We start from the raw sequence: 23,814 nt of genomic DNA on the forward strand, positions 1-23,814 counted from the left end.
GCATTTCTGTTCTCTTAACTCACCTAACGAATGACCGGTTAAAACTAAAAAAAAAAATGAAGCGAAGGTGGTAAAGCGTGCAAAGTGTGTCTGCTACGAAATAAGATTATTTATCAGGATATCTACAACAGAGAGGCTGAACATCATTCTAATCGCAACCCGTGCAAGAATCATTCTGTCCTCTAAGACAGCCACGGCATACGAGATCTGGAACCCGAAACGGAACCGTTTTAATCGTTCGAAACCCGTTTCGCCCCGTGATACCTCCCTTGGACCGCACCTTGCCCCGACGTAGAATGACTGACCACATGACTGGTCTTCGAGCTGCAGAGTCCTCGAATCCTCATTTCTCGATGACGTTCGCATCACTGATAATACGTGGTACTCTTTTTACTGATAATCTTCGCCTGCTGACCATGGTGAGTCCTCCTGCCGTTCGACGAGTTCACCTCGTCGTCCTCGGACTCGTCGACGATTCCCTGCCAGGGCGTCGGATTCACGTACGATGGTTTCGCTTTCTGATGCGCTGGTTGTTTGAAATTAACATTAATGTAACGAGATCCTTGAGAGTTATGACACTTGTTACCATTAATCTTTCTCAAAAGCCAGTTGAGTGGCACCACAAGATAATGAAAATTGAAATGAGGATAGATGTTAAGGGAGTTATCATAACACGAGGTTACAGAAGCAGCACTACGCTTAATGAAATTTCCAGTGGTGATACTATAAATGTAAGATATGAAGATTGAATCAGTGAAACTAACGCAGAAGTCCCTGTGTAGCAGGCTTAGGCTTGTTCTTCGCATTCTTCCGCCAATTTTCATAAGCCTTTGTGCTCTCCTCTAATCTTTTCTTCTTTTCCTCGTCAATTTTCTTCTGTTTTACTTCTTCTTTCTTTTGGCGAGCTACGAGAACATCGCGAATAAGAATCCTAGGAGAAATCGAAGTATCCTTCTACTTGATTTACCTTTCTCCTCCTCTTTCTTCTTATGAGCCCACTGACGAAGACACAGAGACTTCATCACGACACTTTTGTCCTCGAACTCCTTCAGCTTCTTCTGCATTTCCAATTCCTTCGCCACCATCTCCTTCTTCCTTTCCTCTTCTTTTCTTTTCCTCTCGCTCCACTTCAGAAAATTCTCCCGTTCCCGAGATTCCCTCTCTTCTTTCTCGCGAACCAACCTCTCCGCCTCCATTTGCTCTTCCCTCTTCGCCTGATCCTCTTCTTCTCTCTTTTGTCTCGCCGCCTGCTGCTTGCATCGCATCCACTCGCTGTAAGGGATCTTTTTAAGATCGTGCTTCATCGACCTGGTCTCCAAAATACTGATGCTGGATAATGAGGCTGTGGAAACTTGCACCACTCGGTGTCCATTTAGAGTGTACCTGTACAACGTTATGTCTTGAGAATCGAGTGACAAGTGAACTTTATATTTCAATGTATTTATTTCAGTTAACGCGTTGGATGCTATGGGGGTCACCGGTGACCTCAACCAAATCGAATGACTATAATTCATTCGATTAAACGATGATTATTTGAAAACTTTTCTATATTACAAGTAATACTAGCTAATGCAGTGACATTCGACAAGATAAACCTGCAATAATAATAACGTAATTCAATTAAATAACTTGATGTTACATTATTTTCATTTTGTATATTTTACTTGACAAAATCGTATGGCACTCAACGTGTTAATTCTCCATATTAATTTTAAAGTTCTCACTCAACAAATAGCCTATGTGTAGATTAAAAAAGATACGATGCAGATCTTGTAAAACTAATAAAAACTTATTTCACTCGCCGATACGTGAAGTACATTCTCCTGAAAATACTTGTGGCTCATGAATAAATGCTCAAGACGCAATTTATTATGAGCTGATAAAATCACCGACACTCAAAAATGTAATCGATAATTCAACCAATTGAATACTCGAAGATAAACGGTCTGTATTGACCAATTTAAGCTGACATAAGCTTAAAACGATGTAGATACATAATTCATCGAATCGCTATCTGATTGTCGTCAATTTCGATCGTTCACGAGTATTTCAGATTACGAAAATCGGCTGCAAATTAAACCGGCAAGTCTCTCTAGCAAATATTCACAAATTCACGGAATACCTCTGCACTTCCGGATCGACTAGCCTAGCGGAGCAAAGTTCGTCATTCCCGTCTGCTCTGCCAATGATTCTGCATCGCCTCTCAACCCGATTGGAGGGCCTGCACGAAACCACAGACTTCGATCGTAGAGGGCCAGATTCCAGAGATGCAACCGGTGAATTTAACGAATAACAACGATAGGTATTCTGGGACAAAGCTTGATCACCGATATGGTTCTCGAACGGTGTCGCTAGGTCATTCTTGATGGCCAACATAGACATTATGTCGCTAATTCCCGAAGAATCGCTGCAACTACCCTCCATCGGAGCTCCATTGTCTTTAGAACTGACTTTCACGCGAATTTTTATTTCGCGCTCCTCATCTTCGTCGTTCAACGTCTCGGCGTAAATCGCTGGATTAATGAACCGGACTTCCGCGCCGGATCTAGAGCTCGAAGAGATCGCGTTATGGTGGATAAGCCCATTGCTGCGGGAACTTTCTTTCTGACCGTCGTTGCAAGTCGAATAACTCAATCGATTCGGAGCAGCCAGGCACAAATCACTCGAGGCGTTAATGTCCCCCCCATTGAGCATTTCATTAACATTATCTCGCTTCCAATCGTACCATCTGTCAGCGTCGCTGTCAACCATCGTCAAGTATTCTTAACCTTGACCCGGTAATATATGATGCGGATTCGTATCAGACAAAAGTGTGTCGAATTTAAAAAAACACGTCACATATCGTTGGCTCGCGATCCGTCTTCCAGCTAGCCCCTTCGAAGAGTTCGGACGGTACCCGTGGATGCGCATTCGTCCATCATCCACGCGATGTTGCGCTTTTCGCTGACAAACAATGACGAATCCCCCTTAAACGGCGCCGAATCGAATTACGCTTTAACGTTGAATTTATCCGTTAATTTTGGTATACAGTGGCCTCGCACGAATCCGTTCGCGATTTTGAAATTGACGGGGGTGTCGCCTTCAGCTGGAAGGAACACCCTCCATTAAGCGACTTCTGGCGACGCTGTAAGACTATGGTCCGACAGTGGTTTGGTTGACTTGCCATGGATAACTTTCGCAACGCAAATAGATCACGCTCGATGTCGGTTGATACTTTGAATGCGCGGTAGGTTTTGATATATTAATACTTCGAGTGACAAGACACCACATTATACGTATAAGTAAAATAAATGTTTGTTTACATTCACGAAAATTTGCCGAGGTGGTTGATCGAGTACTCGAAGTATTGAACACGATGGAATATAATGAAAACAGTAATTCATTTAAGCGTTTCTGTTTTCGGTTTATATTAAATGAATACCTTGTAACACCCATTTATTTAATAACATTTTATTTAAATTACTTTGAGTTATAAATTAGTCTGTCACTTTTGAATTGAGAATTTTATAGCAGTTAAGTAGTGCGCAACGAATTAGCGCGTTCCAAATGGAAACGCTGAGAAAAATCGCAAGCACCATTATTTGAGAAAAAAAATTGAATCTTTAGTTCTTGCAGGCAATAAATACAAATGGTATTTAAGCTAAAGTCTTTATTTGTTTTTTTTTTTAACTTATTAATTATCCTTATATTAACTTGTGCTTGTTCAACGTATCACTTGATTCTCGATCCAAAATTAATTGAGATCGTCGAGGAATTAGCGTTCAGTTGATATGAAATTTCTTAAGTTCGGTTCAGTTGTATTGTTCTGTCTGGCTGTCATCAAATATTCTTCTATAATTTCCTCGGGTTCAACCTTATTGAAATACGTTTCCCGATCTTGATGGACGTAGTACGTTTCGTCGAAATTAAAGTGCATACCGAGCACGATATTTAGTGCAGATGTGTCATACGCATGACAACCGGAATACCGGTATTGTGGTTTTTTATTAAACCGACAGCCAGCTGACTGAGCTCCTATAATAATGTATATAAGTTGTTTATATAGTAATTTCATATTTAAAGGGTTATAAAGCAGATGAATTTAGTTCTGGTATACATACCAATGGGACAAATGCAATCTCTTGTTAAGGCGCACTGAATCCATGGCAACATTACTTTCTCTCTAATTTCTTTAACATGCCTAATAACTAAGTGAGATGCTCTTATCAAAGGGAGAAAGAAGAAGCTTTCAGCAGAAACGTGAAAATATTCGTACATCTTTGGATGCGTTAAAGAGCTAATCGCATGCCTCGTAGGCCAAGTTAAAATCCCAGATTTTGGTGAAAGGTACTTTGAAATGTCTGATGAATTCAAACGCACATTTGAATCCATGTATAATATGTTTCCTAATGTGTTTAAAGCTATCTGTGATACATAAAGGAAATAATTCAATATTTTTATTAATTATGTTAGCTATCACATATGTAGACACAAATTAATTACCTGAATAACTAAAGGTCTATACACATGTAGTCTATCGTCTTCAACATGTGTAGGAAATGGGCTGGTGTCAAACTGAGTCACATTACATTTTGTAGAATTACAAATTGCTCTAATATTTTGCAAAGAATCTTCATTTAAACCAACACTATAAATGACAATACTATTATTTGGCAAAAAATGACTGACATTTCTAACAAAGCCATAAATGTGCTGTTCGTTTCCTGGCCTTATAAGAGAGACAACAGTCACATTTTGTGATTTAGGACTAAAGGGTGTTGTGCTTGTTTGCCCATCTAAACCAAGCATCGCAAGATACTTAGAGTCTGTTACCAAGCGTTTCTCTTCAACATCTTTGAAATTTTCCTGAAAAAATATGAGGCAAAGGAATAAGCTCTAACATTAATATACAACATACTAATACAATTAAATATTATCAAAGGATTTATATATTTACTTGGAAGTTACGTAGCTGTTTGTGAGTCTCTGTAACCAGAGTCTGAATGGAGGGTCGTTGACTGCTGAAAGCAATGAAAACAATGCTGCTCCCTGCTATGCAGATAAGGAACATTAGCAGGCCCCTGGTACGCATCTCTCATCATTTAATCAGAGATGTTTTTTCAGTTTTTAGATAACAATCACACTGACACTTTACGTTAGAAACATCATATATAGGTTAAACATTCTATGTGATACAGTAAAGTTAACACTATAACCAGAATAGGCTGCCGACAGCAGAATACTGAAGAAATACATTTTTTAGAATTTAATTATCAAATTCATATTATATACGTAAGGCTTAAATTCTTATCACCGATTAGATTAAAATACACTTTTTCCGATAACAAAGCACTGTCAGTGCTCTAGCAGACGCCGCATTTCTAGGAACCTGTTAAATGGTAACCCTGCATTTGCGCAATAAAAACTGCATAGCTGCATTACACAACTGCATTTCCAAACCGCAATAGATTTCAAAATCTACGTAAAATATCTATAGAATAAATTACGTAACTATGACAACGTTGCATAACTCTACACTGATTTAATTTGATTTTGATATTAAGTAATAAATTTGTTTAAATTAATACAAAATCATTGTACAGTTTTGAATGGAACACAAATAGAATTTTCACAATTTCTGCATTGCACTATAAATTTAATTTTATATGGAAAATTAGCATCTATTTTGTATAATATTATAACTAAATTCTATATAACTTATTATTATTATTTAATTAATTAAATAATCGTAATACTTGACTTGGCATGTCATAAAATATAAAATTATAAAAAACGTAGCTAATTTGAAGTAAAAAATGTATTCTATGATTGATCATATTTTATAAATCTTTCATGCGATAATAGTGAAGGACAAATCTTAAGAAAAGCCATAAATAATTGAATATTAAATGAAATAAAAAAATTAACCGCGTAGAAATGAACAGTGGTGCTATGTATGCTAAAATACTTGAACTACTACCAATTAGTACATAATTTTAGTACTAGATTGCACTAGTATGAACTTTTCGCGTCTAATTGGTAATTCCATAAAATATTTAATTATCGTACAATTGTCAGAAAGTTTCCTTACGCAACATTATGAAAGAAAGATTTAATAAAAAAATTGTCAAATAATAGAACATTATTTTTTGTTATGATTTAACTAAATTTTTACTTTATATAGGTATGGCATGAATCACCATTTATAGAAACTTAACGAAATAGTAATTACACAGACGTTTATTAACATTTCTTATGGAATAATAATAATACACAGCATTGTTTTAAAGCATTTAGTATCAGTAAAATATATTTTTCATAGAGAAACAAAATATTTCACCTATGTTCACATGTGAGATATAGATGGTAAAACTTTGGTAACAAGTGATATAATTTAATTGATACATTGTATTCACATATGGTACTAAAATAATCAACCATATTTTATAACTAAATATCCTATTACATACCTATTATAATAAACATGATATAATAAAGTATAGAAGAAACAAAATGTAAATTTTACACTAAAGTAGAAGCATAGTGAATAGTCTTTACGTAATGTTAATAATATACATTTTGATGCCCATAATCTGTTGTTTGCGTCGCAGTTGAATATGATTTATCAGTTTGTAACAACATAAGGTACCTTCCATCGTTTTGGATTTAATTATTGCCAATAACATTTTGGCTTAAGGAAGTTTCCATTTTATTAGTTTTGTGCTTTTTCTTAGGAAGGTATTTACAGACCTTTCAAGATTCTGTGTATATTATTGTGATTACATTACCTTGGTATACAACTAACTGCACACGATTAATGGATCAAGCAAATTACGTTATCGATCGCATAAAAGAAACTTGATGGCTAGTTACATTTTTCTACCAAACAGATGCGTGTCATCAAAATTCTGAAGAATAAAGCATACTGCAAATTTAGATGTTGAGTTTGATATTAATTATTCTCCCCTAGTGCATAGTGCTAATTTTTGATACACTTTAAAGGATAAACAAACAATTCACATCATTTATGTTATTTTATAAATTAAGTTGGAGGAGGGAAAGGTGTTGGGAATTCACATAAATTGTAGTATACATTTGTTTATTCTTTGATAATAATAGTACATTGTCATCTTTTAACAATGCATTGTTAATAACATATATATGTTAACAACATATAAATGTGTCATATAAAAGGAAATACTTATTTTAAATATTTTGAAGGATTACTTTATGTTGGGTAAATATTGATAGTAAGTTAATTGCTTTTTACCTTTCTTAAATGCATGTAAAGTATGTCTAATGATACTAAACATGCAAAATAAACATTTTATTTCGTGCTTTAAAATTTCAATCATAACTAATTTCAAATTTTTGAAACTATGGAAATTTTATCTTATAAAGTATATATGAAATGCATGATAATGTTTGCGTATATTCAAACATCTATAATTTACTTTTATCATATATTACAGTTAAACTTACTATCAACAGAGTAATGGGCTAAAAATGAAGCTTTATAAGTTGATAGTACATCAAAAAACCTTTAGTGAAGAAGACCTTATAATCAATCCAAAAGATCATCCAGGTATAAAAACTGGAGATGTTGTCGAAATTTATCATCCAGAGGTTGAATTCAGCCGTCTTCTACTGCAAGTTACATCCTTCAAAGAAGATTTACAAGGGCGTGAAACGATTAGTGTGGAAAATAATGTAGCAACAATGTTCCAACTAAGAACGTTTGGGGATGTCTATATGAATATTGTAAATCCGGATGATGTAGCTTTGGATTCTGTTGAACTTACCTTCAAAGATCAATATTTGGGGCGTAGTGAAATGTGGCGGCTGAAAAACAGCTTGGTAGAACATTTTATTTACTTCTGGATACAAGTATAGATATTTTAATATTTTCATTTTATACCTCACATAAATTTTCATCAGGTCAACACTTGTGTATACATGAACAAAAAAATTGAATTTTGCGGAGGTAGCATAAGATGTCAGGTGTACGAGATGTGGTCACAAGGAGATCGTGTTGCTTGTGGTGTTATAAATAATGATACTAAGGTTTCTATCGTAATTTAATTTGCAAAATATGTCTAAAGTACTTGTTTCTAGAAACTTTGGTTTTAGGTTGTATTTCGTTCTTCAACAAGCATGGTATACCTCTTTATTCAAATGAGTTCAGAAATGTGGGATTTTGACATTCATGGTGATTTATATTTTGAAAAAGCAGTTAACGGCTTCTTAGCGGATTTATTTCAAAAATGGAAAAAGAATGGTAGCAATCACGAAGTAACAATAGTTCTATTTTCAAGAACATTTTACAATGCTACTAGTTTGGAAGAATTTCCAAATCATATGCGCGAATGTTTACAACATGATTATAGGGGAAGATTTTATGAAGATTTCTACAGAGTGGTTGTACAAAATGAAAGATTCGAAGATTGGAGCAATGTATTGGTTCAATTACGTAAACTGTTTACAGATTATCAAAAAATTGTATTAGAATATCATCAGAAACCAGGTGATATTATACCAAAAGCAGTAAATTCAACAGCTGCACAAGGAAATTTTTTAGAAGTTTTAAATATGTCATTAAATGGTAATAGCAAAGTAACTGTTATATTATTGAATTATAATATATTCCTAATCTGACTTTTTTATAGTGTTTGAAAAACATTATTTAGACCGTAGTTTTGACAGAACTGGTCAATTATCAGTGGTAATTACACCTGGTGTAGGCGTTTTTGAAGTTGATAGAGAATTAACAAATGTTACAAAACAGAGAATCATTGATAATGGTGTTGGTAGTGATTTAGTATGTGTTGGAGAACAACCATTACACGCAGTTCCTTTGTTAAAGGTACTTTTAACATACTGATAATATTAAATGGTCATATATTATTGCACAATAATATTCATAATATAATTTTAGTTTCATAATAAAGATACATCCATAAATGCACCTGATGACTATAGTATGCCACATTGGATTAATCTCAGTTTTTACTCAACAAATAAAAAAATTCCTTATTCAACATTTATACCCCGCATAAAACTTCCTCAGAGGGTGTCAAAACAATCAGGAATAGAAAATGGAAAATTACAATGTAAAAACAAACTTTTGCAGGAAGATCCAAGGGAATGTTTACATAATTCTTTATTCGACTATGATGCATATGATGCTCAAGTTTTTCAGTTACCCTCTGTTCATACTTCCAGGTAAAATATTAGTATGTAATACATTTTTAGAAGTTTTGTATTAAAGTATTAAATTTTACCATTTTATGCAAGTAGTCTACAACGAGTTACAACTAGGACAAAAAAGACAAGTGTTGCTAGCATGGAAACACATAATAATGCACATATACTAAAACTTTTAAAAAGAAAAATGTCTGACCCTGATATTCATCATCCACCACCTGAATTACATTCAACTCCAATAGCTGCAACAAGAAGTGCAGCAATCTCTATACCTTACAGAACAGATGATATTACCAGTAGCGAATCAAATGGAGAGATTAATGGTATGTGCCTGAAAATGGTATGAATTACTTTAAAGAATGCTTATATGCATACAATAATTATTAATTTTATACCAAATAGAATCAAGAACATCAATCAAAAGTGATTTAACAGATTCAGAAATATCACCACCCTTTAGACCAGTTGTTGGTAGTGCTGGGAGTCCAACAAATACAATATCTCAACCAACGAATATTATCAGACCTAGTAGAGCACTTATTAATCCATTTGACCCTTCTCATGTTACAATAAAACTTACTAGTAATAGACGAAGATGGACACATATTTTCCCCAAAGGTAAAGATTTGAAAACAAACCATATGGATATTTAATTAAATCAAGTTAATTTTATAGGACCAACTGGCGTACTAATACAACAACACCACTATCAAGCTGTACCAGCACAAATGTGTTCACAACCACATTCCGATGTTATTTCTACTGTAAGTGGATCACCTATGGAACATACTGAAATCTCCAGTACAAATCAATTCCAAGATCGTTAGTATTTTATATTAATTACGTATATCATTAATATATATTATAAACTATGATATGATTATGAATGTAATTTTATAACTGTTTCATAACTACTTTACAGATATAAAAAATAAACCACAGAAACTAAATCTATCTTTGTCAAGTAGTGATAAAGGTGGAAATCCAATATCTTCTACAGGAAATAAATCTTTAACATTGTTATGGGGTGCTACTGGTGAACAGGAGTGGACACCAGCACTAACTACAGGTTTGCATATGTTTACTTGATAAGAATTATACAAGGAAAATAGATTAGCAAATATATATATATATATATATATATATATATATATATATATATATATATATATATATATATATATATATATAATTCATCCAAATAACAATACTAGTCATGTTATTATTCACAAGTTATCATGAAATGAGTTTATAGTTTGAAGAAAGAATTTTGAAATTGTTTTTAATTAAACAAGCACTGAATATTTACAATGCATAATATTAATTGTATTTTAGAAGATAAATTAATAAGTCCATTAATTTAGAAAAATATCAGCTCTTAAGTTTCCTACTTAATTAATTAATATTTAAAAGGATTAACTAATGTTGCAATGATCTATCATTTTTTTTAAAGAATGAAAATAGTTGGTGTATACTTAAAAAAAAATTCTTTTCATGTACATTCAATAAAAGTTTTGGTACATAATTTCATAACCATCATGCATAAGAAGTATTTTCATTCTTAGATATAATCATATTTATTTTTCAACTTTATCGATCATTTATATGAATAATATTGTTAAATTTATTTCCATGCTATGGTACGTCTTATTGGGATGCAACGCTGGATGCATTGACGCGTGTGTGATGTACAACTATGATGTCACATTAAACAGCAATCATAGGTTAGCGCCCATACGTTATTGGGGGTTGATTCGGTTATGGTACACATTTACTTTTAGGGCATTAAAGTTATAGGTGTTTTTGTTCTTTATTGCTCAAGTTCTTATGATTCTTCTGTGCATGTATATTCTTTACCAATCACAAAGAGTTCTAATTTTAAAGTAATTTCTACACGTAGTCTATTGAATACTGTAATATATAATAATATCATTTATCATTATTATTATTATTATGTATACACCTACTTAGAAATTTTCGTTATTTTCTACCTTCACACTGTTTGAAATTATCATTTGTTTCTCACAAAATCGTTTCTATTGTAGATCTTGCATTCTTCAAACATTCTTTCATCTGCTTTATACTCCTTTCACTTTATCATACAGCTTTAATTCCTATATTCCTTTGTCAAAAATAATACAATTTCGTAGTATATAATACCTTGTAGCATTTAAGACTAATACATAGTAATCTACTTTTTTGTATTAGCTTAGCACATGCTCCTTCATCTTATAGACTATAAAGTAATTTGGTTGCACCAACTATGCATAAATCTGTACATATTTCAGTACCATAATTGTAAGTTCTACACAGTTTTTTGTGCTTCATAGTATGAGTCTGTGTTCTCCATTATGTTGAAGATCTATTGAAATATATTACAATTAATATATTTTGCATTGCATGTTTAAGTAATCAGTAATGGTCATATTAGTAGCACTTTTAATATTGCACTAATGAAACTATTTTGATACACATGTATGTTATTATTAAATATTACAAGTGATTACTTATAATATTTATTTACATATAAAATTAACACCAAGCATTATATCAATTTTCTACTTTCTCTACTAACTCGAAACGTGTGTTTTCATTTGTATTTTATGCTTCATATTTTAGGTGTCGATTGGAAATCGCTAACAATTCCAGCATGTTTACCTATAACTACAGATTATTTCCCAGACAAAAGGAGTTTGCAAAATGATTATGTCGTTTCGGATTATAATCTTTTACCGGATGATGTAAATACAGATTTTGCTCAACAACGAGCGATATATAAGAAACCTTTAACAACTGCAGAAGTGTTTAAAGAGCTTGTGTCACAACGGCTAGCACAGGTATTTATTCTAATAATTTTATTGGTACTCGCAAAACAAATTCTTTTATAAACATATATATACAAACTTTTTACTCAAGGGTTTTCAATTGATCATTTTACCTACAAATAATAAAAATCAAAGTAATACACCTGGTAGTGCAGTCCCAGCAATAAGTTCTGTGATGCGTGGTCGGCAAACAGAATCAGAGCCCAAAGAAGAGTACTTATTAAGTATCGGTAGAATTTTCCATAAGATATCCTTATTCGATAACAGTATAACGGTTACAAGATATCGACCAAGGTAAATAATTTAATTATGTGATTTAGTTCGCAAAAAATGAACAAAACACTATGTTCAGTATTCGTTTTTATAGGCATCCTTACCCACCATTTAACATTCATTACCGTTATCGTTTTCATGCACCGCATCATGACACATATGAAGTATCGTGGGTGTCTTTTACAACAGAAAAATTAGAAAATTATAATTGGAATTATTTAGATCATTATATATGTACGAGAGGTCACACTGATTTCGCTTTAGTGGAGGTATATATTGATGCATATGATAATAATAATGACGCTGAAGATATAATGTTTACATATTGCAATTAAAAATTTACAGGCTCTTAAATATTGGAGGTTTCGTGTATTTTTACTGCCTTTGCACAATTCAGTAAATCGGAAATTTGTAGATGGATCATCGAGATGTGATATATATACACCCCTCACAACTTCAGAACAGGTTTCCCTTATGGATGGATTTTTGCGATTCATCGAGTTGTGGCCCAATAAAATACGGCGTCCAAATTCCAACAAAAACTGGGTAATTTATAAAAAATAATTATTTTACATATACCATAATCTGATTATTCCATTTATAGGAACTGGTACATGCATATAAATTATTGGGTTTATATTTAGGTGAAAAAAAAAAATGAAACAGATAATTCTTTTAGTATTCAATAAAAGTTGCTTTGATATTCTTTATTTAAATGATAAAAAAAGTTTTCTTTAAATAATTTATTTTGTATTATACTATATGCTATATTATCGCACTTTGAAATTGGATGTCGCATGCCTGATGTACAATGCCTAATTAATGCCATTTATTTCAATGCTTTAATTTTACTTTTGAGTATGTATTTGTTATTTAGTATGTATTATTTTATTGGATACCATGAACCGTAAATTCTCGTTATCTTGCAGTGCGTGTGTGAAAGTTTTATCACAGTGTCACTTTGATATTTAGTGTGATCCTACATGGTGCACTAGATAAGTAGACACGTCGCTGCTAAAAATACAAGACAAAAAGAGCACGATTACTTTGACCAGCTTTTTTGGTATTAAAATAATAATAGATATAACATTCCCAAAAAAAAGTGAATTTGATTATATATTAACTATTTTCGTTTGGTATAACATTTTCTAAAATGATATTACAGCCAGCAGGTTGCCATTGCCGAGATCACACAACTACACAAAAAATATACGCATAACAGTAGATTCAAATAGATTAGCGGAATGTTAGTATAGGGAAGGGTATTTAGCATGATATGTTTCAGAACCCTTCGAGTCTAGGTGGTGTTCCCCCAAGAGATCCTGCCTCTCATTTGACCAGACGCAGGCACAGCACGAGCCTGATAGTCCTCACTAACCAGGTATATCCTCGCATCCTGTAGCCTCGATATGTTGAACCTCGATACGACGACATTTTATCGTTATACTTAGGCTTCAAGCTACTACATACACTTTGCCTTTACGGCAATTAGGAACAATTTTGAGATCTTGATGTCTTTTATTTCTGCATTAAACACCATTTAATATGAACATAAGTGGATATTATAGCTGCAATTAAATTTAACCACCTTATTTTACATAATATTTAGAACGTTCGAACAGCTTACACAACATATCTCATGATGAATGCAACCATGCCTGTTATTTGTCTTGAATGCGCACATTTTTTTAGCAAGCTTTTATGTAATGCAAATTATTGACATATATAATTTATTTCTTATTTTTTCATAATTTAATACTCTTCTGTCGATATAATGTTAACAATTATAGCATTACAGTTAAACAAACCAGATATACATCTTCATGATCATGAGCTTCTTCATACATTTACAATTACCCATACTCTTCATCATGCTTTTCAGACCAGTCTAGTTGGCAGCTCTCCCTTCAGGGAGCGACTTGGAAGCAATCGTCTACCAGAGAAACCGAGACCAAGGTTTGAACAAGCTTAGATTAATGATTTCAGCATTGTTGCTTTGCGCAAATGTAATGGTATAGCTTGCAGTATATTTACTTTGTAATGGTGGACCATTGCAATTTAATGTTCGATGGTTTTTACATGTTGCTTTTCTGCTTTGTGGTACATGCATTCGATCGTTAAACAGGATCCCTTTTTTTACATGTATACGCGAATGAGTTCGTCCTTGACGTGAGTCCAATGAAGACTTATTATTTTTATGCTATAAACATTTTATGACATTTCTAATGGCATAACATTGGAATCAAACTAAAACAATGTCACTTGCAAGTAAAAATTTAATATAGCAATTATTGTAAACAGTTAAATATATAATGAATTATACGATGCAAATTTCCATATTTAAATATGACATATTTTTTAAAACGATTTGCCAATAGAAATATCATATATGTATATATACACATACGTATGACACACTTTTTTTTTACAAACTGCACATCTGCATGTTTTCTGAGGAGATGGAGAAATAAAGTCTCTTTACGTGCAACTTTGGTACTCTGGTCACATTGTATTAAACAGAATTATTTGTAATGTGCTTATGAATATTACATGCTTATATGATGGTGATAAGTATGATGGAACTGTTAAGGCACACTGTTTCTCAAGGGATGCGAATGAATCAAAGAAAAACTGTTCTTGCAAATGTTTCGAAAATCTTTGTATATAGTATCCATTCTGTATCTTCCAACTGCTTTTATCTTTCTTTACATCATCTAGTAAATATAAGGTACAGAGTATTTGTAACAGTTTGTTTCTGACTAAGAATGACATTATAACGATTATCTTCTTAAATAAAGAATTGTAAAATGTACAAATACTCTGTAGAGTAGAAGATATTGGTAGTGAGTGAGGGAGTGACGGGGTTCTCTGTACAGGAGAGGCATGTAGTGAATACCGCTGCGACTGCCCGCACGTGCCTCGACACTCCTCGCCACGTGCCAAACAGGTTGGTTTTACTCTTTTAATTTCTTTAAATTCAATTAGAAAATTGAATATGTATTCAGAACTGTTTGATACGCATGTACATATCAGGTGTATTCATACGGAAATAATGAACAAATTTCTAATGTATCACCAAAGAATATTTTCTTATATAATTTATAATGTACATACGTATTATTGAGAGAACATTCTATGATAATGATGGTTTGAGATAAATGCAAATTATATGCATATGCAAAGAAATTTTGTGGCTTTTCATATTGCAATTTGAAACATTGCTTACTTTCTACTATGTTCTATCTGTATATTCCATTTTCCATGCATTCTTTTATTGGTAAAAACACCGTGTAATTTTATTTCCTCTATCATTATCAGGTCAGGCTCTAAAATTATGGATAGGGGCCGAATCTCACCAGCTAGCGAAGCTGTATTGCCCCTTTCACTCGAACAACAACAGGATCACTTTGAATCTAACGAAGACAGGTAGAATAAATGATAAAACTATCACGTTATTCGCTTATCATGGTAATTAATACGTAAACATTGTCCGACAGTACAAATATGGAGATGATGAAGATAAAAAGTACTGCACCAAATAATGAAATTCTAGAAGCAATGAAACATTCCCAGTCTGGCGTAGGGTTCCTTACGCAACATCCATCGCTTCCAAGTCAGACATTTGTTAGCGCGGATGCGGTGCAGTGGTTAAACAATCACATAGAGGGAGGGGTAACAGTTGATGGCGCTATTAATATTATGAATGTAAGAAAGGTTCTACTTGAAAGTGTCGAATAATCAATTACATTCTAATTTGATTTTCTGGTTCAGGGAATGATTCAAGATAAATTGATCTGCCATGCCTCTGGTGATTTTTCTAAGCCATTTATTTTAGGATTTTACTTATACCATGTAGTACAAGATAAAGAAAATCAAAGGGGTAAGCAGCGATACCGTTTATACATTGTATAAAATTTTGCAAATTATTGTTTGTTACATTTACGTTTTCAAAGTATTGTTTGTAACATTTACGTTTTCAAGCAACAGATTGTTTTTCACCCACTGGCGACTTACAAAGTTTTGAGAATGAATGGGTAGAAGTAGAAATAAAAGCACCGAAAAGTTGGTGTGAACCTACTTCTATAGGAGCTTTTCCAACAATGTCGTCTCCAATAAATATACCTTGCTGCGATACAGTTGACGAGTCAAATGTGCCATCGTTTCTTAAAGACGACTTAGACTTAATAGATTATACACACGACCCAGAATGGCGAGGTATATTGTAATGATTCGATACTTCATGCAACCTCAATTTACTATCTTAATTATTTTTCTTTTTTTTTATTGGCATTTTTATAGCACCACCATATAAGCATACTCATTTAGACATCGACATAAATAATAAGAGCGATAGAATTGAATGGGGTCACTTAAGATATCAGTCTATATACAAAGTGGATCATTCTTATGAACTCGTGGTACAATGGGTAGCATCATCTGGCAGCATAGTTGCCGATCTTGTAAGAATATGAATTATACTCTATATATCATACATATTAACAATGAAATTTCATAAGGCATTAATGTCAAAATATTTTTGGAAGATTTTCGTGTGGCAACGGAAAGCTCAAATGTGTGGTATTCATATGGTTCCTATTCCTAGTGATCTACTGGCTTTACCATTTACTTTGAAAAGCGATCCTCTAAGAGGGCCTATATTTATACCACTCAATACGGAATGTCTTATGACAAATAAGCAACCTCTTTTTGAAGGTTTGTTATTATTTTGATATTAACACTTTGAGTGCTGCGTTTCCCAATTCTTGATGACGTACAGCTTTTTGCAGCCGTATCGTTTGGAGAAATAAGAAATTTATATCCTGGCTGTGTTGACTTTTGGGTGCTCAAAGTGTTAATACGAATTTAAATATCGAAAGATAAAATATTGAAAATGCTGGATTGAGAAATATTGATTACAGAGTTTCGAGAAGAGACCTGTGCACAACGACTCTTTCTCTTCCAAGAAGCAATTGTACAAAGATTTGGCTTCATTCCATGTCTTATAGAAAGCACAGAAAATGATCACCAGTACGTCCATATGACTGGGAATGCATTTATCCTTATTCCTTCTACAACAAACACAAGGTTTCGTCCCAGAACGTCTACAAATGTTGTGAGACGAAATACAGGACAAAAAGGATATCCAGTTCATCCCGATCAGCCCAGTCCACATGAGGCTTACATCACAAGACATGTTAGCGGGAAAAATAAAAATGATTATAGCATGGATAGAAGGGTAAGTATAATGTATGTTTTTAGGAGAAAATAGATGAATAATTTTTTACTTTCCCTAGATTGGATTTCTTTGGTCGTGGAACCATATGGTTAGTCGGAAATGGAAGTTATCATATACGCTGGCTGGCGATGAATTATTTCAAAAGAAACTTATTCAAGATTTTCGACACTTTTGTTCGAATGGAGATAATAGACTGAAATATTTCTGGGAATGTTGTTGGGAAATAAAAGAAAAATCGGGCACACGGACATTTTAAGGCACCGACTGAAATATCAAATGGACAATGTTTCATAAGCTTACATTTTCGTTATGATAGCGAAAAAATTTATTTTTGCCATAATTAATTGTGTATTTCTTTTAAATTGTAACATATATTTGTGATACAATTATTATTATTACGATAGTAAAGAAAGTATGTACAAATTGAAAATACTATTGCTAACGTTTAAAATTGTTGTAAATGAATTAAAAAAATTTTTTTGTAATATACATTGACGAGTTTACTTTAATTTGTATAAGGCAGATATTATTTTTACAAAATTAGAAATAATAAATTTATAATTTTTATTACCCGTTCGTGTATTTCTATTTTAAACGTTAAGTCATATTGAAGTAAAACAATTTTTCTTCTTATTCCGTCGGAAATTTTTACATGTGTCAGTGTTAACAAAAAGTATCACGTTTACGAATCTCTACGGATGTAACGAATTGTACTAAATTCAGATATAACTAAGTACGTTTTAGTCTCAACTTAAAATATTGAGATTATCATTGTTATTATATTTATCCGCATGTACAAAATAATTATATTTAATATATTATGTCATTAATAGTTTAATTTCTTTAACTTCAAACACACTAACAGCGTAATCTAATAGTACTTATTGTTACCGTTGAATTACACGAAAAATTATTTGCATTAAATAGTCATGAATTTTTGAACAAAACAGAATTATTGTGTTGCACATTTTTAAACACTAAAGTGTAATTATACTTAAATAATCGATAATTAGTGCGCATATTTGTACCTTGACTTATGTAATATATACGTACCTATACTTTTTAGAAACCTGCTCTAGAGGGTGGTGTTGCGAAGTATTTTTTATTTCTCTTCATAAATGTTCTGCTGGAACAAGCATTCCAAAAAAAAGAAAAAAAATATATAGTATATACAAAATTTAAGTAGCGATGGCGATTAAAAAAAACACGTACCTAGAGGCAAGTGGAGTGTTAAAGAAGCCGCGGGAAGTACTACGTTTAAGCAAAGATTCCGTGGATGGTGTATGCCTTAATTCAGCTGTTTTATGAGTAGTAACATTATTTAAATTTTCAGGATTAACGAAATTTGCCCAATAATCAGAAGGAATTTTCAACAAATTTTCAACTATCTGTAAAATGTTTTGATATTTATAAAGGCTCGTTTAACCACATTACGCTGCGTTACGAAACTTACCGCAACTTGATTTCTGGTTTCTGTAAGTAAAGAAGTTGGTGATGGCTCCTGACAACTGTAACCTACCAATGTGGGCCCAAAAACTTTGGCCAGATTACTTATAGGCATTTTACATTCAGGACTACTTGATACTCTTTGTAAGTGTAATATTAAGAAGGCAAGAGTATCTCTATTAGGCTGAGGTAATTCTGAAATTGCTTGATATAAAGCGGCATCAGCATCTTGTTTATCAGTAATAGCAGTAGCACGAACAAAGTCAGCCCATAATCCTACAGTAATTAACGGCTCCCGTAAAGATCTAATAATGATTATTAGTAGCAATTAATAATCATTTACCAGTATGTTTATTAGCAATTAAATTTTTAAGTCAGCACACCTTAGAAAATCTTTAAGGGTAGAGCATATGGTAGGTATATCAACATCAGAAAGATTAGGAGCACCTTTACCCTTAAGGAACTTTTCTTTCAAGCATTTCACTTCTGTTGCACCACCATTTACTCTATATAAACCTTGTTCGCCCATTCCTCTCAATTCCACTTCATTGATACAATGAACCACTAATGATGGTACCATTGGTGGAATCATAGGTGTATAGTCTGCTATAGTTCCCTAGTAATGATGATAGCAATCATAGTTTTTTTATATCATTATGTATTAACACAAATTTTTGTAAACGTAAAATAATTACTCACTGAAGTGCCACGTAAAGTAGGTGTATTTCCAGTGGGCACACATGGTAATGGGACCAAATCTTTACATTCTGTGTGAGCTGTAGCTCTACAATCTCTACACTTTAAAGCTACTTTACCAAAACGAATTCTGAAATATTGTTCAATCTTAGACTGTTGAATATATGAACTGTTTGTATGAATGAAATTAAGTTTTTGCATAGATATCTGTACCTTTTATCACAGGGTGTACAAACTTCTGGCTTAATTACTGTTTTAGCTATAAAACTATGACCTCTAGCAGACTTTGTATTTAACGTATATCCTCCTATATTTGGACTAGGTTTAAAAACACCCTCAGAGTCTGATCCTGATGTAAGAATATCAGCTTTTGGTGCAGATGGCTAAGAGGAAGTTTTTGAAAATTAAGGAGAGTAAAAAATTTCATAATGAATATTCTTTGTATGAAATCATAACTCACTACAGCATCTGTTTGCACATCGTTTTTGTTAACAGGTGTTACTTTTGATTTACTGCGATCACCACTTTTGTGCCTTTTGCAAGAGTTATGTAATGGACCCTGTGGATCTGCATTTTCATCTGCTGGCATTGCCTCGATTACAGAAGATGCAGTGATAGGACCTTCTTTAGGCATAACTACAGTAGTTGTAGCTATTATTCTGTCAGATGAATTTAGTTCTGCAACCTTTTGTACTGTGCTACGACGTTTTTTTGCAGAATATTCACCGCTAGGTCTATGTTCCTTCCATTCTCGTTTCTTTTGACTTTGTTGAACAATTACACTGGTATCTAAATCATCTTCTGACTTGGAGAAACAACTTAAGTCGCTTAATATAGAACCAGTGGAGTCCAGCTCCGCTATAGTATTTAATCTAAAATATTAATTACTAAGTACCTATTGCGAATGAAGCTATTCATTGTTGCTATAAATAAAAACTCACTTATCATTTTGGTGTACATCTTTGACATGTATGTTACTGTGACGGCCATTCAATGTAGTATTATTTAAAAACTGCAACTTCTCTCTGGTTTCGTCATTTAAATTTCTTCCACCGTCATTAAATAAAAGATCCCTAGCCATAGCAATTTGCCTCTCCTACACATACATGAGTAATGAAATCTAGCATGCTATGAAAGAATTTAAAATATCAATAAAATATTTTAACTACCAATGAATTTCTTTGTTCCTCAACAGTTCGCCTCTTTCGTTTTTCCTCATCCAGAAGTCGTCTGGCATGACTTAATTTACGATCTAAATCTGCTGCTTCTTGATGAGCTTTTTCTAAAGCTGAATGAAGACGCTGACATTCTTGTATCGATGCCAGCCATTTTTGTCTCATTTCTTCTTGATTTATTGCAAATTGTAAAAATTCTATGCGAAAAGTTTTAATATAAAGTAAACTCCTTTAAGAAACATTAATAATCCTTAACATATAACATCTCTCAAAAATAATAAAACTATTACGGAACATTCTCATAAAAATAGAAAGCATCCTATAATTTAATCCTTGTTTTAAGCAGTCTTGAATTATCACATGAATCATTTATCGAATACTTTTAAAAAGAATGAAAACATTATAAAACTACCTAACAAAATTAAAATATTCCCCCTAAGAAAATTTAATATTTCCACAGCATGTTGCGTGTACGCATCTTGCCAAGGTATGTTTCTAAGAATGCGTTATCAACGATAGAGCATTGTGGGGGGTAAGCACGTAATAAAAGCATTAGAAAATACCTTCTTCGCAGGCTCCATTTACGAGTACATCCGTGCATCGCACCACCTCATCGTGGCTCGCCAATAATGACAACGACGTAGTCATCTTTAATCCAATGTAACGTTACCAAAAACGAAATTACAATATTTTGTCATGTATGAAGAACGCGCAACAGGTCTGTGACAATCTTCCGTCGATTATTTCGCCCCTACACCGATTACACTGTTACGATCATCAATTTATTGAAATGTCGCACAAGAAATCAATAGCCCGACACGCGTAAGACATTTCTATCACAGATTTCTACGTATATTTCTTAAAAATTATATTCGGACGAACACCCCAAGTATCGCGCCACAAAACCGTTGCCATTGCACGTTAAACAGGCAACAACCGCTTTCTTCCGGGTTTCAAAATTGACCAATCAGAGAGCTGTTCTACAGAACAGTCAAGTTCCTTATTAGTCCATCAGGTGTCTCCCACTGTCACAGAGCGGGAAGCCAGCAGTTTGAGAGCGTCGAAGGATTCGTGTTTTAAAGTACAAATTTTCTTTTATTATCAAGAGAAGGCGAAATCTTTTCTTAAATATGGTAAGAATATTTACTAAACATACTAATTTTTAACCAGAGACTATAAGGAGTACTAATAAAATAATAATAAATTCAATATTTCTTCTTAAAATTTTAACGCCTAACATGGCAGTAGAATTTGCCAGAATTCAAATTTGTTTCAGATAAAATCATATTAAATGTTTGCAATAATATTACAGTACTTTTTGTTATAATATTAAGTATTTTGAAGAGTAACGCATAAAATATATCGTAAGATTTGGTATTTAACGTTCCATTCTCCTTTAGCCTCTTATATTCCATTGCATATGCAAATTAATGGAGGTTATAAAAATAAGAATACTTGAAACTTTTCTAATTGAGACCTACAATTTTTCGTGAATTTCATATATACTCTCGCTTTTGGTTGTAGTAGATTCAATTAGAGATTCGTCGTTTTAAATGAATAAATTTGAACTGTCGGTTACTTAGAAGAACTCCAATAACCATAAACGTTTTCGGGGTATCGACAAGCTAGAGAGGAAGAAAAGAGATAATGGCTTGAGAGGAGAAATTTTCCACCCACGCAAACGATTTATTTTACTGATAAGGAAACGGCAACTTCCTGAACCGCTATTCTATACGTTCCTATTCTTCTTTCCGTGCCGAATGCACCGAAAACTGTTTCTGAGTTTCGATCTCGCGTATTTTAACATTCGCCATTTCGAGGCAATGCAATTTTCCAAGTAGTTCTCTGAAATCTCTTTTACTTTCTATTGTAAAGGCGTTTCCAAGATGTCTTCCCTATATATATTCTTAAAGCGAAATTAATGATTCATTTATTCAATTTCTTAAATTAACATGTTACCGACCGATAGCCTATTAATGGGTTACCATTTACCGCTACCGGTCGGTAAAGTGTTAACAATAATATTTACCGATAGTTCGAAATACATTGTAAATAATATAGATCTAGATTTAAAATAAATAGAAGTAAATAGATATCTATTACTCCAAAGAATATCTTGACTATAGTAACTGAGCAAAATGTCTATGAAATAGTTAGTAATAAATAATATATATAGTATGTAATATAGATTAGTGGTTTCCAACCTTTATGTTACTACGCCTCTCTATCTTTTAATAGATATAATAATATAGACACGTTTTAAATAATAATAACTTTATTACAAAATAAACATTACTTCACTGAATTTGTATTGTTACGTTACGATATGAAGTTTATTCATTTGTAGATATTATGGTATGAACATTAATTTTTTATTAAAAATGTTGACGTCTCCCAGGTTGGAAACCGCGGATATAGATACATACACATGCATGATAATAATATATCTTTGATTTGAATATGTTTTATTCGATCACTTCTATTATGAACGCATAAGAGATTAACACTAAAACTGCCAAAATGACCCATTCCGGATTTCTTCCTTTTGCAATTATCAAAAATATAACAGATATTTCTTTAAGAAATAATCAAAGAAACTGATTTAACAATACCTAAACTGAATTGTAAATTAAATAAAATCTCAATAGATGCACTCTTAGAGTTTCTATAGAGGAATTTCAAAAAGTCAATGTAACTGGTCGGTAATTTCAGTGTTAAGAAATTAGTGGAGTTGAAATTTAAAAGTTGAAGCAACTTATCTGAGGAAGCTTATATAATTCTTTAAAACAACATCGAAGTATCGTGAAAAGTTATAAAAGTTCGAACGTGAAACGAATCGGCTATTACCGAGATGAATGCGGAATAAGGGAATGTCGAGACCCAAAGGAATCAGCTAGTGCCAGCGAGTCAGGTGGTAGTGGGGGATGAATTGCCAGTTAAGTATTATCGTCTGTTAGATTCCTGCGAGTATTGTGCCACT

At 32.9% G+C, this 23,814-nt stretch overlaps 3 protein-coding genes across 20 annotated transcripts; 1 reads left to right on the plus strand and 2 right to left on the minus strand.

Moving 5' to 3' along the window:
* Positions 1–744: 744 nt before the first annotated feature.
* Positions 745–5,495, minus strand: LOC116428620 (uncharacterized). The gene is made up of 8 exons (XM_076365953.1): positions 4,937–5,495; positions 4,483–4,845; positions 4,101–4,404; positions 3,758–4,014; positions 2,897–2,966; positions 2,123–2,762; positions 968–1,383; positions 745–905 (listed from the first exon to the last, which is right to left on the minus strand). Exons 1-8 carry the CDS (start codon positions 5,069–5,071, stop codon positions 760–762), a joined length of 2,331 nt encoding a protein of 776 aa, XP_076222068.1. The 5' UTR covers positions 5,072–5,495; the 3' UTR covers positions 745–759.
* Positions 5,496–6,047: 552 nt separating this feature from the next.
* Iml1 (GATOR complex protein Iml1) lies at positions 6,048–18,087 on the plus strand. 16 transcript variants are annotated; one of them, XM_076364552.1, is made up of 26 exons: positions 6,354–6,624; positions 6,714–7,229; positions 7,452–7,836; positions 7,918–8,043; positions 8,110–8,581; positions 8,646–8,842; positions 8,915–9,201; positions 9,277–9,506; positions 9,586–9,801; positions 9,859–10,005; positions 10,106–10,252; positions 10,899–10,907; positions 11,803–12,020; positions 12,100–12,302; positions 12,376–12,550; positions 12,627–12,827; positions 13,567–13,662; positions 14,164–14,237; positions 15,600–15,707; positions 15,779–15,986; positions 16,053–16,161; positions 16,263–16,496; positions 16,581–16,741; positions 16,826–16,994; positions 17,201–17,517; positions 17,576–18,087. In XM_076364552.1, the coding sequence occupies exons 3-26, from the start codon at positions 7,486–7,488 to the stop codon at positions 17,771–17,773; spliced, it is 4,653 nt and encodes a 1,550-aa protein (XP_076220667.1). In that variant the 5' UTR covers positions 6,354–6,624; positions 6,714–7,229; positions 7,452–7,485; the 3' UTR covers positions 17,774–18,087. The 16 variants fall into 16 exon arrangements, with proteins under 16 accessions (XP_076220692.1, XP_076220680.1, XP_076220687.1 ...); XM_076364580.1 differs by having other exon boundaries at positions 16,269–16,496; XM_076364579.1 differs by lacking the exon at positions 14,164–14,237 and adding an exon at positions 15,158–15,228.
* On the minus strand, positions 12,703–21,788 carry tum (Rac GTPase activating protein tumbleweed). Of its 3 annotated transcripts, none has more exons than XM_076364597.1 (11): positions 21,398–21,788; positions 20,829–21,031; positions 20,601–20,755; positions 20,120–20,531; positions 19,873–20,042; positions 19,663–19,789; positions 19,347–19,579; positions 18,971–19,268; positions 18,730–18,905; positions 18,571–18,640; positions 12,703–12,823 (listed from the first exon to the last, which is right to left on the minus strand). In XM_076364597.1, the coding sequence occupies exons 1-10, from the start codon at positions 21,480–21,482 to the stop codon at positions 18,580–18,582; spliced, it is 1,920 nt and encodes a 639-aa protein (XP_076220712.1). In that variant the 5' UTR covers positions 21,483–21,788; the 3' UTR covers positions 12,703–12,823; positions 18,571–18,579. The 3 variants fall into 3 exon arrangements, with proteins under 3 accessions (XP_076220712.1, XP_031836062.1, XP_031836061.1); XM_031980202.2 differs by lacking the exon at positions 12,703–12,823 and adding an exon at positions 12,892–13,295; XM_031980201.2 differs by lacking the exon at positions 12,703–12,823 and having other exon boundaries at positions 17,842–18,640.
* Between the last annotated feature and the right edge of the window lie 2,026 nt (positions 21,789–23,814).

This window comes from Nomia melanderi, chromosome 1 (genome assembly GCF_051020985.1).
Source record: "Nomia melanderi isolate GNS246 chromosome 1, iyNomMela1, whole genome shotgun sequence".
NCBI lineage: Eukaryota > Metazoa > Arthropoda > Insecta > Hymenoptera > Halictidae > Nomia > Nomia melanderi.

Coding starts and splice junctions, on each gene's coding strand:
- LOC116428620 (XM_076365953.1), bottom strand. CDS start 5,071: ATGCGTACCAGGGGCCTGCTAATGTTCCTTATCTGCATAGCAGGGAGC. Junction 2,763..2,896: donor GGACGAATGCGCATCCACGG/GTACCGTCCGAA, acceptor GTCAAGGTTAAG/AATACTTGACGATGGTTGAC. Junction 1,384..2,122: donor GTCGATCCGGAAGTGCAGAG/GTATTCCGTGAA, acceptor AACGTTGTACAG/GTACACTCTAAATGGACACC.
- tum (XM_076364597.1), bottom strand. CDS start 21,482: ATGACTACGTCGTTGTCATTATTGGCGAGCCACGATGAGGTGGTGCGA. Junction 21,032..21,397: donor AAATGGAGCCTGCGAAGAAG/GTATTTTCTAAT, acceptor CTTTTCGCATAG/AATTTTTACAATTTGCAATA. Junction 19,269..19,346: donor ACCCTTAAAGATTTTCTAAG/GTGTGCTGACTT, acceptor AATCATTATTAG/ATCTTTACGGGAGCCGTTAA.
- Iml1 (XM_076364577.1), top strand. CDS start 7,486: ATGAAGCTTTATAAGTTGATAGTACATCAAAAAACCTTTAGTGAAGAA. Junction 12,828..13,566: donor CAAATTCCAACAAAAACTGG/GTAATTTATAAA, acceptor GATATGTTTCAG/AACCCTTCGAGTCTAGGTGG. Junction 14,238..15,599: donor CCAGAGAAACCGAGACCAAG/GTTTGAACAAGC, acceptor TATCATTATCAG/GTCAGGCTCTAAAATTATGG.